The 19,632-nt window shown below is 39.0% G+C and overlaps 2 protein-coding genes and 1 long non-coding RNA gene across 3 annotated transcripts in view; 1 reads left to right on the forward strand and 2 right to left on the reverse strand.

The window, feature by feature from the left end:
* fra (neogenin protein frazzled) overlaps positions 1 to 19,632 on the reverse strand; it is a 111,408-nt gene that overhangs the window by 3,841 nt on the left and 87,935 nt on the right. Inside the window, 12 exon segments of the mRNA XM_017613645.1 lie at positions 1,385 to 1,562; positions 1,640 to 1,771; positions 1,863 to 1,963; positions 2,052 to 3,382; positions 3,637 to 3,674; positions 3,677 to 3,706; positions 3,709 to 3,742; positions 3,744 to 3,845; positions 3,925 to 4,080; positions 4,141 to 4,267; positions 6,258 to 7,098; positions 9,093 to 10,268. Of these exon segments, the coding sequence (XP_017469134.1) occupies positions 1,385 to 1,562; positions 1,640 to 1,771; positions 1,863 to 1,963; positions 2,052 to 3,382; positions 3,637 to 3,674; positions 3,677 to 3,706; positions 3,709 to 3,742; positions 3,744 to 3,845; positions 3,925 to 4,080; positions 4,141 to 4,267; positions 6,258 to 7,098; positions 9,093 to 10,268 (4,246 nt within the window).
* Positions 356 to 1,056, reverse strand: LOC108361110 (uncharacterized). Its single transcript, XM_017613648.1, has one exon. It carries the CDS (start codon positions 978 to 980, stop codon positions 414 to 416), a length of 567 nt encoding a protein of 188 aa, XP_017469137.1. The 5' UTR covers positions 981 to 1,056; the 3' UTR covers positions 356 to 413.
* Positions 1,503 to 2,015, forward strand: LOC108361112 (uncharacterized). Its single transcript, XR_001847233.1, has 3 exons — positions 1,503 to 1,571; positions 1,632 to 1,786; positions 1,844 to 2,015. It is a non-coding gene; the product is annotated as an uncharacterized LOC108361112 (long non-coding RNA).

The following is a 19,632-nucleotide window of genomic DNA, read 5'->3' on the forward strand; positions in this document are numbered from 1 at the left end:
GGTGTTACCCCTCCAGTTGGCGGTGGCCCTGGCACACTGAAACTTTTCAACGGATGACCACGCTTAGAACTCTCAATAGTTGAAACGCCGCCATTGCTGGCTGCGCCGCCGCCAGGGCCGGCACCACCACCACCGCCGCCATTTGGATAGCCAGGATTGCTGTAAGAAAGTATTTCGATTATAGGAATATAAATAATAAATAGGATAAAGCCTAAAATTGCATTAAAAATCACCACTTTTCACTTAAATATAATTTTATTGAAATTTTTTAAAACAAAAATTTCGCTTACATTGATTAAAATACAAAACATTGTGAAGTATAATAAGCACAATAGCAAATATAGAGACGCACATATGAACACACCAAATGCAACCAATTCATTGACAAAGAGTGTACAATAACAAACATAAATTTAGCACAAAATTTTGCTCTCCCCTCCATCCGAACAAACACTGCCGGTGTCTGCAGCATTGCCATCGCCATCACAGGTGCTACTACTTATTGACGTATTTGATGACCGCGTTGTATCCTTTTGCGATTTGGTTCGATTTTGTGGTGGCAACAAAAAGTCGCACTGTACCGGACTCCTGCGTTTTCTACGCCTGCGCGCATATAAATTAGAACGCCGCCGTCGACCACGCAACCGCTTCAGTTTACGCTGCTCCAGTGCAATACTCCTATAGGGCTGCTTTTGTTCATCTGACATTGCATTCCATAAGCGCCCTGCCGTTTTTGCGAGGCGTGTACTCTCGCGTGGTGACATCGGACCACAGCCTGGCCGTGTGAGTTCCCCACCACTGGCCTTCATGCGTACTTCGGCAAGAAAATTAAAGAATGGATTTGGTGAGGCCGAAAGTTTCGTGTGACGTATAATTTCGCGATGCAATGTGCTGGGGCTGAACGAGACGCGCGTTTTGCGACGGGACGGCCGAACAAGCGTCGAGAAAACTTCACATATTTTCTCCCAGATGGCTGACATAACGATTCCTTTGGAAGTGCTGGTTTATAATTTGGATGGGGAATATCAGAAATCTCAATACAACGACTTTTTTCGAAACGAACAAATACAAACAAAAAAAAATTTGATGTTACACTGAAATTTCGCCTGCCGATGAAAATTTTTATTTTTTATTTAGACATTGAAATAAAATTGAAATATTTTCCATAAAACACTTGGTTGCTAATTATCTTCCACAGCTTATGTTTTCAACACGAAAATGGGCGTTTGTTTCGCACTCGCCAAATGAATTAATAGTTGGTAATTAATTTTTTTACTAAGCGATAAGTGATGTTTTTAGAGAATCTCATGCGATTAGCTAAGTTATTAGCTGCTAATGTACTTTTCATAAATATGTTTCGAGTGGTAGATCGTAGATCACTTACCAGAAATTTCCCTCATACCCGTAGGGATGCTCAGGTGTTTGTGCCAAAGAGCCTGACTGTTGCGTCAAACTCTGCTGCGAGTGACCCGTGTCGACGGTCATATGTGAGCGGTTGGCTGAAATATTATATTGCGTGCGTGGATATTGGGGTCGCTCCATGGTGGAATTCATCGATGTGGCTAAGTGTGGTAAAAAAAAAGAATAATTCCGTAAATAAAAAACATGTTCAATTATGCTTCGACTTGCAGCGACTTACTCAGATAGCCAGGTACATACGAGCGTTTATCTAATGAATTTGTAACCGGCACAGGCGTGTCTACATCGTACTCGTGCACCACGGAGCGTGGCAATGTTAAGGCACCGCTACTCGAAGCACCATCACTACAAACTATAATTGGGAGATGTATGTATGTATGTTTTGCCATCTAACATTTACCAAAAACATTTGTTTTTTTTTTAGCTACACTGCTTCAACTCACCTGGCGTTGTGCTGTGTATATTCTTATCTATATTCTTCAGCTCCATTTGATCGTGGTGTATCCATAGATCTGGCGGTTTTGGCACTCCCACATTTTGGTAGCTACTTAAAAAATATTAAAATTGGTTAGAAACATTTTTGTCAGCTCAAGAAATTCAATTAGTAAAAATAGCGTACTCACTCTTCGTACCTCTTCTTGTTGTGATCGGGTGTGGATTGGGGCTTGCGTCGACACACAACCACCATTATTACCGCGAAAACGATTACCACTAATATAACTACACCCACCACCGAATACAGTACGATTTCATTGCTGATACCCTTTGCAATGGGTTTCGGTTCCTGCATCACCACAGTCGCCGACGTCGTATAGGCTACAAGCGCTGAGAAGGGCGCATTACTGGCGCCTTTTCCTACGCGCGCCTGCACTTTGAAATAGTAAGTGGTATAGGGTTTCAAATTGGGCAGCATCATCATTGTCTCATCGCCTGCGAATGCCTCAATGGACCAGTCGCGGTCGCGTTTCGTTGTGTCTGTGGTGTAATAAATGTTGTAGCCGGTTATTTGACCCAGACTGTGTTTGGGTGGCAGCCATTGTAGTATGACATTTTGCGGATTCTGCTCATCCGGTCGTACTGTTAGCTCACGCGGCGGCGTGATTGGCACATTTTGATAAGTGCTGTTCAATACCGACATAGACCATGCGGACTCACGGCGTCCTTTCACAACTTTAACAGCAAACTCGTACTGCGTATTTGGTCGGAGATCGTTGATCATGCAATTCAAGTCGGTGGTGTTGTGGTAGCGATAACGACTAGAACCTGAGATGCCATAGCGCACGGTATAGTGACGATTATCGATGACATGCTGGTTCTTGCTCAGCGTGGTGTCTATCCAGTAGACGACTATCGATGAGCTGGACATGGTAATGGCTCTGAGGCCTACAGGTACTTCAAGCGGCACGGGTATGTCGAGTGGTTCCTCGTCACGCGTTTTAATGTTGTCATAAATCGGTGGACCGTCGCCTTTGACATTCCGCGCACGCAGCGATACCACATACTCTGTATTTGATTCTAGATTTTTCAGTACATAATAGCGTTCCGATTCTTTCAATTCGATTGAGTTCTCATCAGGTATTCCACGACCCCAACCGAGCACATAGCTACGTATTTTGATTTCATGCTGCTGTGGTGGGCCCCAATGCAACGCAATGTTATCGCCACCAGGATGTATGCCAATCCAAACGGGTTTGCCAGGCACCTGCGTCTCGTCCAAATCGTTTTCGAGCGTCATGACACGATTCCACTCGGTAAAGGGGCCCGAGCCATTCACGGTCATAGCGGCAATTTTTATTTGGTACTCAGAGTGACGTTCCAAGCCGTTTAGTTCGAAGTAGCGTATGTTTGCTGGCGTACTCTTCACTTGTGGCGTATCTTTTAGTTTTCTGTAGCGAATTTTATAGCCTGTGATTTGACCGTTGCGCTCCTCTTCAGCTGGTGGCTCCCAGTGTACTGTAACAGACTGCGGGCGGATGAACAACAATTAGGTAGTGAAGGGGAAAGTTACTTATGAGACATAAAGCTATATATATATACATATATGTATGTATAGTATACGAAGAAGGATACCATAAATATTATGTAGCATAAAACTAAATACAAAATACAACAATAATATAGCTCAACATAACATAACAGCATAATATGACACAATAAAACATAACGTAGAATAACACCAGAAACATAAAAAAAAAAATCGAATTCTCCAAAACTCACCGTTGAACTTGTTACTTCCAGCGTCACATTATTCGGGGTTCTGTGGGTGTGGATGAGTAAGTCTTAACTTTATCTCATTTGATGGGTCACCCATGCCATTCTTGTTAGAAGGGCACCACAGCAATGGTGTATTCGGTATAAGGACGCAACTCGGAGAGCAAAACACTCAGAGACGTGCTATCTTGATACATTTCAGCGCCGCTGTCATTCTGAAAAAAAAAAAACGATACAAAATAAAAATTAAGTATTCTACAAGCTCATATCGATGCATCGGGATCGACGCCATACCTCAGAATAGTATATACGATACTTCAATATATCGCCATTGGTTACTGTGGGAGGATCCCATTTAACGAAAATCTCTCTTTCGCTTGTCGCATGCCCATCAACGTTGCGTGGCGGACCAGCAATATTTTCCTCCGGTTGAGTGAGTACTTCCAAAACCTTTCAACGTAAAAAACCGATTATTTTTAATATTAAAGCAGTTAAAATTTAAAGATTTACCTCAGAAGAGTCACCGGGTCCAAAGTTGGCATTGGCCACTACACGGAACTGATATGTTTTTCCAGGCAACAAGTTTTGTATATTCACCTGTTGGTCATCATGAGATTTGGTGACGATTTTTTGTTCGCTAAATATTACAGAAATAAAGAGAATTAGTGAATATATAAAGTAGAGACTTTACGGTGAAATATTATTTGTTGTAGTAATCATGTAGCGTAGTTAAAAAATAAGGAGCCTTGACCCATTCTATTCGATTCTATTTGAAACCATGTCATTTGGAGAGCTTTTCCAAGTAGCTGAATATTGAAATTAAATGCTTAAGGAAAGCGTTTGTTTGTTTGTCGCCTACTCAAGTCAGTCGCGTCGACATCCTAAGGCCTACCCATCGGCACGGAGTAGCTCAAAGACAATGCGGAAGATGTCTGCTTTCCACTATGCTTGACTAGCTCCTTCTGCACATCACCACACGCCATTAACTCTGCACAGTAGCTAAATAAATATATGCAAAGTCATTGCGCCAAATACAGAAACAATGCGAAGGCGCGCGATTAAAGGAAGAGCAGTAAATAGCTATTGCCAAAATAAGGAAATTCTACTTGGCAATTTGCAAAAGATGTTTTCAAATTAAATTATTGAATTGACAGTGGTGCCGTCGAAGTAGTAGACAGACTTCGCGCGACTTCCGTTGTTGGCGTCTATGCGAGGCATCCAGCAAATTACTGTGATTTAGTTGTGAGGGAGAGCAAATGAGAAGGTCCTTACACAATTCTTAAGAGAATGGTTGCAGTTAAAACGAAATGGCGTCAACAATTTGTTTTTAATATGAATTCTCACTTTTTGTCTTTGCATAGCAGAAAATGTATTACTTTATTGGTTTTCTGTTTGCCAATTGGAAAGACTTTGTAGAAAAATGGAAAACCAATAAATTGGTAATGTCGCACAAGGAACATAATAGTCTGTGTTGATGCGCTCGGGAAGCTTACGGCTGACATCAGCGTCATTGAAGAAATGCGATGGCCGGGCCAAGACAAAAAAAAAGTGAGTCTTTGCAACGTCTACTACAGCTGCCATGTAAAGGAACGGCAATTCAATGATGAATTTTTGGTGGTAAAGAGACTTCGTCGACACATATTGTTGTTCACCTACATGGACGAGCGTCTTGCCAAAGCTGAATTCCACTGGACTTAAACGTAAAGGCCACACCAAGCAGTAAAAAAAATAATGTTTTACTTGAGGCTTATAAATATCCTACAATAATCCATTCGGCTTACACAGCACTAGTAGGTGCATCTTTCTTTATGGTACTCTTGTGTGGTGGACTGCAAAAAGAAATTCTATGTAACTACCCGAAAAGATACTCAGCATACTACCGATCGACTTTGCTGAAGAAAACTTTGCGATCAAATCCACAGGACTTCTGATGGCGACTTTCTAAAAAAAAAGCTACGATCAGAGAGCCGAAGTGGACTACTTGGCCCCACGCTTCAAATTGGGAAAGTTGATCTGGACTGCTGTCGAAAAGCTTTTCGAAAATGAAGAATGTCGAAAAGCTTTTCGAAGGAAGGACCAAAGGCACGCCAAAGGACACGAAATAGTGGATAAGATGGTCAAAAGCGCAATTCATTTAGCAATTGTACAAGAAAACTACGGGTACTTGTATAAATTTAAAATGTTGGAAAAAGTATGTTTTTTTTTTGTAACCAGGGTAGTTCCGAAGATACAAATTAATCATTCTGTCATCTTGAGACGTAGATTAGGTTAGGTTAGGCTGCCCCGCGCGAGCGTAAAGAATGACTAACTGATTTTTGAAATAATGATGGATGTACATTTGTTGTTGAGATGGAGGGTAACGAAAATATCATGGAAAGGCAGTCATTTACGCTTTGGACGGACTGTTATTTTTTCTGACTAATCGACACTTAACGAGTACCTCTAGACAGGATTAGGAACCAAAGCTCTCTCATAAAAACTACTGACTAATTACTTGTTGATATTTTTCAGCAGAGTATCGAGATATCACTTCAGTGCAAGTTTCTTTTTTTTTTAAATAACTTGCATCCATTACCATTCCAACTCAATCACATACGCTATTAGGTTTTGATCAAAAATTCACTTACCGTTCACTGTTGTTCATCTTGTAAAACACTGTGTAGGACACAACTTCGACTGGGTTCTTCATCGGTTCCATCCAACTGAGCGTCACAAAGCGTGGCTTCACAATTTGCGCAACCAAATCACGTGGCGGACTCGGCAAACGATTCAGCAAAGCACCATTTATATGCGTAACACCACCGACGGTTTGAAGAATACCACCAGCTGCGTCTGTCCTGGCTACACCAGTAATGCCTATGTCAGCTTCGAGTCCATCTAAATCTGAGGATAAGTAGGAGGAACTTGATGACGCCGCTTGTGAATTGGATGTGGCTGAGGATATTTGTTTTTTATTTTTATTCTTCCAAGAGTTCAGTACTTTGTTGGGATCGTCACCGTGCTTGTAAGCGTCAATGAACTCCTGATTGTCTTTCAAATCGTCGTAATCGTCTTCGTCATCATCACCATCTTCCTGGTTAACGTCGTCACCGTTAAATTCATGCGTACTTGTCGGCAATTCCAACGAACTGTCCGTATCTTCCATGTCCATGTCCAACTGTTCGATGTGTTTCAGTGAGGCAAATTCACCATAGCTATTGTCATTTTGTGGTCTCTCTGGCCTTGGCAATTTACGGCCTCTCTGTGAGAGTAAACTGTCCAGTGCGCTTTTGGAGAGACTACGTGTTGACGAAACCATGGCCGTGTCTATGGCATCACCGAATGTGTCAAAATGATCAATTGATTTAGTATGTCCATCTAAAGAGGCGGCGCCGCCACCACCTTTGCGTCGACGCATAGGTGAAGCTGATGGTAGTGGTCGAGATTTGGGCGTTTTGGAAGGGGATGGGCGGTAATATTTAGATTTGCCTTTGGGGATAGGAAGGGAGGAATGATGGGAGAGTGGTGTATGATGTTTGAAAAAATGTTGCGTGTCATGATGGGAAGTGGGGGAAAATAAAGTAAAAATAAAAAAGGAAACCAAAATAAAGAAATTAGTTTTTGAAAATATGAAAGTAACATAATTTTTAAAATATAATAACTATGTATTTTATAACTTCACAAAATCAAATTAAAAAAAATATCAAATATGAATCAGTATTTTGTATAATCGCACTGATCAGAAATACATACATACATCGAAAGCAAATTTTATTTATGAACATAAATTAGGCTGAAATAAGAATTAAGCGATAAGGGTAATACAATTAACCGAAAATTGTTATGAGCGGGAGACATCTGCTGTAGTTATAGGCACGAATCTGTTAGAATAGAACGCTTATTTTTATAATTACACAATTTAATACTGATTACAACAGGTGACTTAGTAAATGTCGTATTTTAATTTTTTTTATGAATCCATTATCTATATGCTGTTTTTAGGTAAAAAAAAGACAAAAAACCAAATTTTCACATTGTTCACAAGGTTAATTTTTATTCAATGTGGACTTACAAATTACCTTCAAAAGTAGCATTTTTGATATTTTTTGGCTTAAGAAGGATGTAATGAACTCTTAAAATAGTTTTTCAATTCCTGCGAATGTATTGTTTTGCTGTTACGTGCTACTGTTACTGTTACGTGAAGCAAAACTGGAATTGAGTGGACGATATCCCACAAACGATCCAACAATTTTTGGTTTTCATAAAACAAGACAATCTCAGCACGATATCGTCCAGACGATTGTCGTCAAAACGCTGATGCATGCATTGTATAGTAGAGGTTTTTTCTTTGTTTCAAAACATAATCCGATCTGAGGTGTCTCCTCATTTGCGATGCTTCCACTCTTTTATATTAAAATGAAATAAACTGTAAAACTGCATACCAAAAATAGTCCAAGAAATTCTAACTAAAAATCTTGGAATTTGGATGAAATTTGTGTGGATATTTTCTAATTTTTGTCCAAAGTTTGAAATTTGGATTTATTATAAGCTTTTATTATGTTTCACCTGTGTGTAATCAAATCTTGCAATAAATTTTTAACCGATGAACTAGAGACTTGAAACTTTAAACTTAGCTCAGAACCCGGGTGTTGAGATATTTGGAAAACCCGTATTTATAGTTCGATATGGTTCAAATTTGAAATGTTTATTACCGACCCCGTTAGGTGGTGCGGGGGTTGATTTTTTTACTAACCGCTAATAAAAGCTTGTCTTAAAAAAAATGTTTTGCAAATTACTTGTTATTTTATTGTTGGATAATGAGCTATACTTTTACAATAAAATAATGAACATTAAAGAAACAAAAGAAAAATAATCAAAAGAGGTCAAAATATTGAGAGAATTAAAAGACAGCGGCTCCACTGCCTTCATCAAGACCTGAATTTCAGGTTATAAATAAGATTTTCAACACAATTTTTTGAAATGCGCGATTGACAACTGTACTTAAAAATTGCATGTCTTTTTTATTTTGTAATACCGTGGTACATAATTCACTAAGGGGTTCTGTTAATGTTTGGGATTTTTTAGTTTTGTTAAAACCGAACGCCGTATTGCTGGCTTTTATTAAAGCCGCGAATGAAAATGTTTTCAGTTAAGTGGTACAAGCACCCTTTACACAAAGCAACTAAAAATTAATTTAAGTAATACAACATAAAAAATTAATTAGGCGTCCAACGATTATTCGTTATTTAAGCTTGTTAGAGGGTATAGGTATGTAGTTAGTAGTCTCATTGGGTTAGCGTTATAATTGAAGCCAGTTGCGTTTACGTCCAATTCACAGAGCTTCTCAATACAAAAAAGCTTAATTTTGTTGGCTAAAAGCGTTTCGTATTTTACATTAGTAGATACACAGAGGTACGGTAACTTGGTTAGCTTCTCATTATTTACAAATAGATTTTCTGGACATTAACGGGTTTTTTACTCACCCGCTTGAACAACACGCAGCCGCGCCGCCGCTTGCACACTGCCCGCCGGATTCGTGCCGACGCACTGGAACATGCCAGCGTCGGACTGCAGCAGACCAAAAATGCGCAGATTGTGACCTGCAACCAACTGCATGTAAGTGTTGGGCGTGATCACATCACCGTTCTTCAACCACTGGATCAGCGGCTTCGGCTTGCCGCGTATCGCACATTCCAACTCTAATTCTTCCTTTTCGTGAGCGGTCTTGTCCTTCGGACTCTTAATGAACTTAGGCGGCACCAACACTTGCACAGTGGCTTGCGCATCGAGTGAGTCGACTTTATTGCTTGCACGACACTGATAGTTGCCCGAGTCGGTGTCTTCGGCAGAGGAAATTTGCAGCGAACCCGTACCGATGATGGAGAATTGCGAATCCAGGTCATTGAGATCCAGCTCCTCGCCATTGCGCAGCCACTTAATCTGCGGCTTAGGTACACCGTTCGCCACACAGTCGAGCGTAACGCTATCGCCCTCTTTTACGGTTTTCGGTGAGGGACCCACCAGAAATGATGGCGCTACTAGGGTTTCGCCACCCGGATCTGTCATCTTTTTGATGTTCAAGCTTGTCTTGCTGCTCAAACGCGACACGCTGCCCGATGTCACGTTGCACTGATAGGCGCCGCGATCGCCAATGCCCACCTCATCGATCTCCAAAGCGCCATTTGGCAGCACGACCATACGCAACTTGTCCAACACGAGCGGTATATCGTCTTTGAGCCATTGCACGGCGTGCTTGATGCCTGGCTGAACTTGACCGATCATACAGCGAAAGTAGGCCGTCTGACCGGGCAGCAGATACGTTTCGATAAAGTCTTGATTTAGATCAGGCAAACGCGCTATCGACACGATTGCCGCGCGACTTACAATGCTGCCAATGCCATCAGCGCTTAGTAGACACTGATAGGAGCCGGTCAAGCCGCGATTCTCCTCAACTGAACTTATGTATAACGAACCGTTATTTAACTGCGTGCGAAATGTGTCACCCACTATACCCAAATCCTGTCCATCTGGTCCACGCCAACGTATATTCGGTAACAATTTCGCTGTTTTGCCGATTTGTGCTGTGCCGCCACACTGCAGCAGCACTGAATGTCCCTCCGGCACGACCACATCCTGCGGCTCAATTGTAAAGGTGAGCGCTGTAAGAAAACAAAAAGAAAACGAAAAGCTGAATCAGTCAGTAGTCGTAAAAATGGCACAAAAGGCATTTGCATAATGATATGATCTGGTAGCAAATGAATTGCAGCGAATGAAATATACTTAGTATAAAGGATGAAAGAATCTGTGGCACATATGTCAGCATGGCAGAGTCATGATTTATAAATGATTCCATTCATTCATTCATTCATTCATGCATGTACATATGCAGTCATATGAAAGCCAATTGCACGTGCAACAACAACAAGGGAGCGATGAAAGCCTAGCCTAGCTGGCTGGCCGGGTGGCTGTTCGCTTGCGGCTTCATTATGCCACTCAATGCGTGCCGGCGCCACGGTAGACCCCAACGGACTGGTTCTTGAGCACATACATACATACATATGCATACAAACACACACATACAGCTACAGGCGGTGGTTTTGTACATAAAAGAAACCCTGACCCCAATTATTTCCATTTGCTTTTGCTGCTGCACTCACTCAAGTTGTCCTGCGTTGGGGGTGGGGGTGCGAGTGCGTCTCATTTCAATGACTCGGCGTTCGGTTGCTTGTTGTTGCCATTGCGGCAATCTGCCAGCTTGTAAACATGATGAAACAATTGCCGCAATACAATCTCGAGTAAGGCAGGAGTTTGGGGAGCTGTTGGCAGCAGGAGTAATAACTTTCGCAGATATTTGCAAGTCCTTAACGCATTGTTGTCCTTTGTTTGAGGTATGTTTTGTTTTAACGCCCGGAAGATGAGTGCAGTTGACATATTTTCCGAGTGTTTCTGCTAAAGAGCGCACAATTCTTAGATAGAGATGTATGTGTAAGTGTAAGTATGTATGTATGTGTATTTGTATGTACTAAAACAGGCTCTGGCGATGATAAACTATAGTAAGAAAGACTCGCTTGGTGCTGAACACGCTTCCTTAACATGGCCGAGATCGGTGCTTGTTTAACAAACCCTAACCAAGAGGATCCCTTCTGGATAGATATTTCAAAAATGAATCTACTTATCAGCTCCTGGAATGACCATAATATGCAAAATACTGACTCGATTAATTAGATAAATTTATTCAACAACGCCAAGGAAATTTCGCACAAGGATAACCATCCTTCCGCTGGATACATTTCCTCAAATAGAATCCAGACTGGTCTGGTCTACTTAAATAAGATTCAGCCGATTTCAGCAAGCAAAGTTCGAGTATTGTCTTGTTGTCTAGCGCTTACCGGGTTTGCCTATCTGTTGTTTCATTAACTGTAAACCGTCTGTCCAAAACAAGCGAATGTGCCACAATAAAAAATATAGTCGCTATGTATGTCTAACCATGGACTCAGTACATAGTAAGCGCTTTAAGCGCCATTTTTATAGGAATTCCGTGGAACCTCTGATATTATTTACTGTCACGATTAGTTGGTATCTTGATCTTGTTAATGAATCTACTTTTGGAAGTCTCCATAAACATTTAGAGGATATTTTATTGTTCGCTGATAAAGAAAAACTCGACGATTTCTTAGATGGTTGTAGTTCCTGAGTTTCGTTCCATTCCTAGAGACCAGCAAGATGCGCCTAGAAAAAAGAGGATCGTCAAAGGCCGGAGTCTCTCTCTCACTCTTCCGTCTTTTGCATGCGGAAGTGAAGGCGGATGTTTCTACCTACTTTGAAACTTAAAACTCCAGGAAATATCCGAGAAGTATGATGCTTTAAGTACCAATAAACTTTGTTAATGAAAAAAAGTGCTTGTTAGAGAAGCCTAAATCTGTCATTTCCAAATACACCAAATTTTATGAGATGCTGAGGCAATCTAATATCCTCCCAGTACGGCATAGCTCAACCAATTACTTCAGAAAAAGTAATTTATTTCTACTTACTTATGTAGCAACTAACTTCAAATTGATGTATAATCACCTAGCAGCCTCCTTGATATAAACCAAAGGTTTACACTGAGAGAAAAATCAATCAAAAATTGGTTGACATTACCAAATTTAAACTTAAAAAGGAATCAACGCGATTTTCGGTTAATATGTATTAACAATGCCTTGGTTGATATTTTCAACAATGATTTGGTAATATTGACCACAATTTTGTTTACATTAACCAAACTTTTGGTTGGCGATTTTTTCGTTTGAACACGCTTATGTTCTGCACTGCGCAGATGCTTTCTCATAATTCGGACATACAAAGCAAACATTTTTATAATCATTTTAACACGTTGCCTCTGACGGGATTAGCAAATAACAGCAAGCATATCTACACACTCAGCTACAACCGCTTTATAAATTTGTCTTTAAATGTTCAACTTGAATCACTTTTCTTCGTCGTTTAATTCGGTTATGCAATTTACAGATGCTTTTTCGTAATAAAGAAAAACAAAAGAACAGAAAAAAAAACAAAAATTATGAGTTGCCGCTGACAGCATTCGTACTCGAACCTGCTGGAAGCCAACAAATAACATGAAAAAATCAAACAAAAACTCGGTTGAAAAAACCATTATACTTTTGGCGCAGTATACACTTTTGATATCATTGCAAATGCATAATTCAATATTAGTTGAAAAATCATCTAACTTTGGGCAATTAAACTATCTCAGCATTTAAAACTAAGTAATTTGAAATAGGTTGAAAAAACAACTGCAAAAGAAACATACAGACTTTTAAGTGCTCTAAGCCAAATGCATTTTAAAGTAATTGATATCAAATGCAGAGTCGGATGGATAATTGACAGCTTTCTAGGACATCGCTATGTTAAAGTCAACAGTTCGTTCCAAGGAAGAAAATCAGATCTCCAACTAGTTGTGGTGGGTAAAAAACTGGTTGAACATCAATATTTAAACTAGTTTCTTTCCGTACTGGGCTTGTATACATACACACACATATATGAATGCGTGCATGTGGGTATAAATATGCAGTTATAAATATGTATATAAAGATTGCATACATATTTTCCTATAAAAAAACGAATATGCAAAATTGTTTGCAGTGACTCCGTTGAACTGTACAACCCCTTCAAAGTCATACACAACAACAGCAACTTCCCATTGCCACAGTTAGCTGAGAGTGCAACACTTTATATTCAAATTAGCCGTACATACATACATACGTACGTTGCAAGGAGGCAGAGAAAAACTCAAACTTACAGAAATCGCTAAGTCACCAATGATGACGTTAAGCAGACTCTTTGGCACGGTTGCCACTTGTTATAAAAATAAGCAACCAAAATCTGAAGAAAAAACAACCGAATTGAAAAAAAAATCAACCAAATTAGTTATCACTTATCAATTACAAAAAGCAGAATTTATTTAAAAAAAAAAACAAAAATTCAACAATTTTATTGAGTTTGATGCCGGTTTTTTTAATGAAAATTTTGTGAAAAAACAACATTAATTTACATTTTGGTAGAAGTTATAGCTGCTATTTCGGAAGTCACATATTTACTTTGTGCCTTTGAGTGGTCCAATTTTTGAGGGCGGAAAAAATTTTCTTCCTAGAAAACGGGACACCCCTCGGAGTTTTCCTTTTGATATATGTAATATATCAACTTTCAGTTTTGTACTCTAACCAATACAGGGTGCTCAATGACCTTGAAATGCGCTACAGGATCGCTGTGAAACTGACAAAAGTATTGGTGATTTTTTTTTAAATAATTTAAAATTGAAATGTTCTTAGGTTTCTTAACTAATTGCTTTATTAATATGTTTATGTACTCAATACTTCTAGAGTCCAATATGAGCACCTTTTTCGGCAAGAGGAAAAATTTTGGAAGGTGCCCCAAGCCCTATCTCGAATTTTTTTTTTTTTTTTGGACCACTATAATGTGCATATCAAAACATGTTACATTAAAAATAGTAATTTGAAAAATTCATTTATTCATTTTAGGCATTCAGTATGCTATAATACTTTTTGTAAAGAAAAAACCAAACCAGAGGAAGAACTACCCAACAACAAAATTAGAAAAAAATAAAAGAAAAACAACCAAGTTTGGTTGGAAACAACCAACAGTGGCAACCCTTCTCTTTGGTTATGTTAAAAAAAAATGAAGAGAGAGAGAGAGAGAGAGAGAGAGAGAGAGAGAGAGAGAGAGAGAAGTTATTATGCCGCTGGTTACTTTTCATTAAAGCTGTTTATTTGAAAATGTTGATCCCAATTATGTAGTTAGTTCTAACAAAAAGGGCTTTTAGCTTAATTATTGTTTTGTGGTGTGTGAGACTATGCTCGGAAAATAGGGGCTGTAAAGGAAATCAACCACATATGTATGTTTATATGTATATATTTATTTACTCTTGTATTAAAAGATGTTTGGCAAACTTTCGAGTTGAAACGTACATATTAGACCGTAACGCAAAAAAAAAGTTCGTTGAGTCTGAGTCTTAAAGTACCGCGTTTTAATATCAGTAAATTAAAGTTCACCAAAAATCATTAAACTTTTGCCAAGGAAGTATTTTGATTATTCGAGTGGAACTATTTAAAAACACTCTTTTATATAAGCGCCATCGCAAACTTTAAAAAGGAACGATTTAAAATAAGAAAATAATAGCCTCATTCATAAAAAATAAAGTAACTTTACAAAAGTTTTGAAAATTGAAAAATGTATGAAAACGAAAATTTATAAAGCTTTTAAACTACTTTATTTTTTATGAAACCGTTGAAGAAACCGTTCTTAATTTTATGAAATGTTTACTTCAATTTATTGAAAGTACTTCTTCTTGATTTTATGTGACGTCTTTTTAAATTCATTTTAAATTCATATTATTAAATACAATATTGCCGTTCAGTATGTCCCGGGATTGTTTTTTTCTTTAATTTTCTTTCATTTAGGTAACTTAATAAAAATCTAAAGAATTCCTTCCTGATTTCATTGAAATGATAATCCTACTAAAAGTAAGAAGGCATTATTCTTGAAGAAAACCCATTGAGATATTTTTAAACTCCATTATTCCTATTTTCTTTTCTTAAGGGTCAAAATGGTAGGAAATTATACATTGGTACAGGCGAATGACAGTTTCATATAAAATTTCCTGGGAAAAATTACTCGTATAGTAGGGTCGAGTATTTTCTGCCTCGAAAAGCGATGAAATCATATTTTAAGTTCATTAGGATTTTTTTAGGAATTTCGATTATTTTTTTTTTTTTAAATATAATAGCTAATATAAGCCCCAATAGCTTTTTTCTGTAATATATGGAATTCTCTCAAGCCAATGTTATACGGATTATACATGCACTACATATGCATGTAAGTATAAGCTGAATTAAAATTTGTTAAATTGCCACTTTAAGCTAGCTTGCCTGTTAATCACATTCCATTGGAGATAGCGATGCAAATCTAAGTCCTTAAATGCTTTAACAACGCAAATGTATGCAACCAATTTGCATGCAGCTCATCGCATATTCAACAGTCTTAACATTTATTTTTCCTAATTTTACCAAAAAAAAAACCTAAGCAACGCTTTAAGGCGGCGGGCGTGCGGCCAAGCTCAGCTTAATCACACAAATGAAGCATAATTTAGATTAGTCACGCTGTTGTTGTTGCCGTTGGACATTGCCACTGGATGTTGGCAGTAAATGTGCAAAGTCATACATATACATACATACATGCATACACACATACATGCATACATACAATTACATACATACATGCATCGGTATCGAAGTAAACACATCTAATGGTATTCAGTGCCCAGAAGAGACGAACTGACACCAACAAACAACGTACATACATATATATATTTGTATGCATGCAACATAAACCTATAGGCATTTGAAGCACCATCAACAGCAGTATACGGTATTGCATGAGGACGAGAGGTATCCAAATAGGCAGGCATGCATCCCAATCACCCACGATATACATAGATCGTTCAAAATAAATGTACGGTGCAGAATGCTGAATAAATAGGTTTTTCATTAATTTATTTTACAACCAGGATTGTCTATCATCTTCAAGAACAACTTTTGGTCAATTTCTGTATCTATAGTCTTATTTCGGTCCGGAATGGCATGAGGCTAAAGTGAGGAGCGGGCAGAAATGCTTTGCCGAGTAGGTATTCCGTTTCTCTAACCACTTGGCTTTAGATCCCTCGCAACCTGTTCAATTAGCTTTTATACATTTTAGCCTACATTTAGATTCGAGGTTATTGGTGAAGGCTATTAGACTTCTAAAACGTGGATATCACCGACATATTTAGTCTCATTCGCCGTTGATATTCCATTCAAGAATTTTATTTCCTTTCTTTCTGTCTGTACGGTATTGTGGCTCTCTAATTATTAAAGTTTTTCGGATAATTTTATACGACGCCTGCAATCTTTTTGCAACAATTTCACCTTGGGCTCCATCAACACATTTGCGGATTCTCCTTATTAAGCTACAGCAATACCTTTTTATCATGTTTCACTTGATGAGGCTGCCTCCGGGTTCAGCCATTCTCGAGCTGCTGGTGTTGCTAGGTCGATGTTCTCATGAAGGCTTCCGAAAGTTTAGCATGTTAGGCAAAAAAGAAACAACCAACACGTTTTGAACAGGGCTATTCTGCATGTTATCGAACATTTTGTTACTGGAAAATTTTGTTATAAAAAAAAAACAAGCGGCAGCATCTTGTTTCTAGCCTATAAGGTGTTAACCAAATTTACCGGTTGCAAGAGAGCAGAGCGTCCGAAAATTGTTTAAAAATGGACGAGAAAATTTATTAATCGGTAACAAAATTTTCGTTATAAGCGCAGAGTAAAAAATCTCTCAGAAATATTTCGAAAGGTCGCGAAGAAATTCGAGAAATCTCCAACGGGTATCGGAGAATTCTGAAAAGTAAAGTGCAAATTATCCAAAAGTTCCCGAAAGGTCAGTAAAAAAGACCCGAAAGTTGCAAAAGAACCCGAAAAATAAAGCACGAAGTATCCCGTGGAAATCCCGAAAGCTCTAAAAAACTCCAAAAAGAAGAACACGAAGAATCCCCAAAAGTCCGGAAAGTTCTCGAGATAAAAGCTCAGAATAATCCAAAAAGGGTCCAAAGAGTAACGCACGTAGAATCCGTGGCGTCGGCGAATCACAAAGGCGCCGGAAATTAAATTAAGGAATCACAGAAAAAATCTCAAAAGTAGAATATGAACAAGCCTGAAATCCCGTGAAAATCTTTAAAAGTAAAAAAATAACACGGGGCCACAAGAGATATCAAGATGGAACATTTCTGAACTCAGTTCAACTATAAATTTTGGTCTCGCGGATCACGATCTCTGTTTCATCACATCTAAATCTAGGACAAACGAAAGTCAAACACCTTTGCCCCATTTCCATTTCTAGCCGAAATATCAGCAGAGATTGAAGACAAGAATTTGAGCTCCAAATGAACTCTAAACAAGTTCCAGATGATGCTCTCCCTCGATTTTCCTTTGTGGCTCTGCGTCATCAGCATTTCTTGCTAAAAATTTAAAAAATACATTTTCTAAAAAAATTCGAAAATCATGAACTCGTGAGGGCCGTGATTCTTTCTAATCTAATGCATCTTTGAAAAAAATGGCGGGACACTTTTTCCACTCTGCCTTTTTATTTGCAAACTCCAAAAATAAATTTTATTTTCAATCTACGGAGAACAGCCTCAAAAGCTTGTTGGGTACATTGATAAAAGCCTATGTGTCGACAGCCAGTTCGCTACTGATGCTTAGATATCATTGCTGCGGCAAAACTCGTACGCTTTAGCAAAAGAGCAAGAGCCACATACGTACTATGTACAGCGACTGGGGCTATCACTGTTGTTTCTGCATGCATACACACCACATACAATCGTACCATCGTACAATCGTAAATGTTGTTGCAGCAACAGCCGAAGTGCCTGCAGTTGCATTTGCAATTGGCGTGACGTTTGTTTGTGTGCGCGGCGGCGGGACCTCCATCGCTGATAAGTGGGCGTTTAATGAGTCTTGTATCAATATTTGCAGCGCCTGCTCTGCTGCCTCCAACCAACCATGCTGCTACTGTTGTTGATTTTATTGCTATCTACATACATACATATTGCAATAGGAATGTATAAACAAACTCTTACTCACATATGTATGTAGTATGTCTGTATGTCGCTTAGTCTAGCTGCTAGTGTTTTGCTTTGCTTTGGCTTGCAGCTGCAGTTGCATGCATAATAATGTTGGACCGACCCTAAATGGGATTTACTCAGCTGCAAAAGTTGTAGATTTCGATTAATCGGATGTATGGCGAAGCAAAAGCAGCAGCAGCAACAGCAGCAGCAGCAGCAGCAGCAGCGTGAAAAAGGGCAGTTGCTTTTGTGGTTGTTGTTGTTACTATTGCCGGTGCTGGTGCTGTTACTGCATAACTAATTCGAGTACACGACACTGGCGTAACTTTTTTTTTCGTAACAATATGCAAGCTATCGGGTATTGACAGCTTTGCTACAGCGCAAGAAGTTAAGGAACTAATTGCGAGAATTGCCACCCAGTGTCAGCGTCAGCATCAGCATCAGCGTGTGGCTGGCTAGTTGGCTCTCCTTGCCCCAAGGCATAAAATTAGCCGCAAATCCGTTGTGAACTCGCAGCGTTTCGAACTCTTGCCACATGCAAATTCTACTTATTTCCAATACATGCAATACATACCTACTTATTTAGTAGAATGCATTTGTATTAAATATATGCAAATGCAAGTTATCTGTACATACAAGTAAATATATACAAAATATGCACCCCAGTAAAAAGTGCGTTAAAAGTTCAAACATTTTGTAAGTTGAATAAGTAGTTAGTTGAACAATTCCATACTTTCAAGTATCCTTCGTCGGTTAACAATCCTGCTATGCTGCTCAACATTCAACATTTAACTATGAAGCCATGACTTTTGAGGCCATTGCACCAACTACTCTATGTAGTAAGTAGCAGCTGCAGTGACCTCTGTGGCATGTTTTTGCAAAATTACTGGAAGTTGTGCAACAACTTCATTTTACTAATAGAATTTTGATAGCAACACTTGAATTGAAAATTTCAACTTGATCACACAAGTAGAAAGCTATTGTTAATTAAAAGGTAAATTTGTATATTCAAGCCACTTGTAACACAAAAATATTGTACAATTCGTTGCTCTATTGCAATTTCCAGCCTCGGCTTAAAGTTGGCGAACTCGAGTACATAAAATATTTAAGAGAATATTGACCTCTCATTTCTCTAAGAAATTTTTTTGCCACCAACACTAACTAGAATATCTTTTCACTAGATAAGAGCGTGTTCTTTCTTCTTCTTTTTTTGGCGCTGTAACCGCCTAAGCGATTTTGGCCGAGTTCAGCAAAGCACGCCAGTCGTTTCTCCTCTGTGCCAACTGACGCCAATTGGAAACGCCAAGTGAAGCCAAGTCCTTCTCCACCTGATCTTTCCATCGCAGTGGGGG

This window comes from Rhagoletis zephyria, unplaced genomic scaffold, assembly GCF_001687245.7.
Source record: "Rhagoletis zephyria isolate East Lansing unplaced genomic scaffold, Rhagoletis_zephyria_1.1 Rzeph_scaffold_00697, whole genome shotgun sequence".
Taxonomy (NCBI): domain Eukaryota; kingdom Metazoa; phylum Arthropoda; class Insecta; order Diptera; family Tephritidae; genus Rhagoletis; species Rhagoletis zephyria.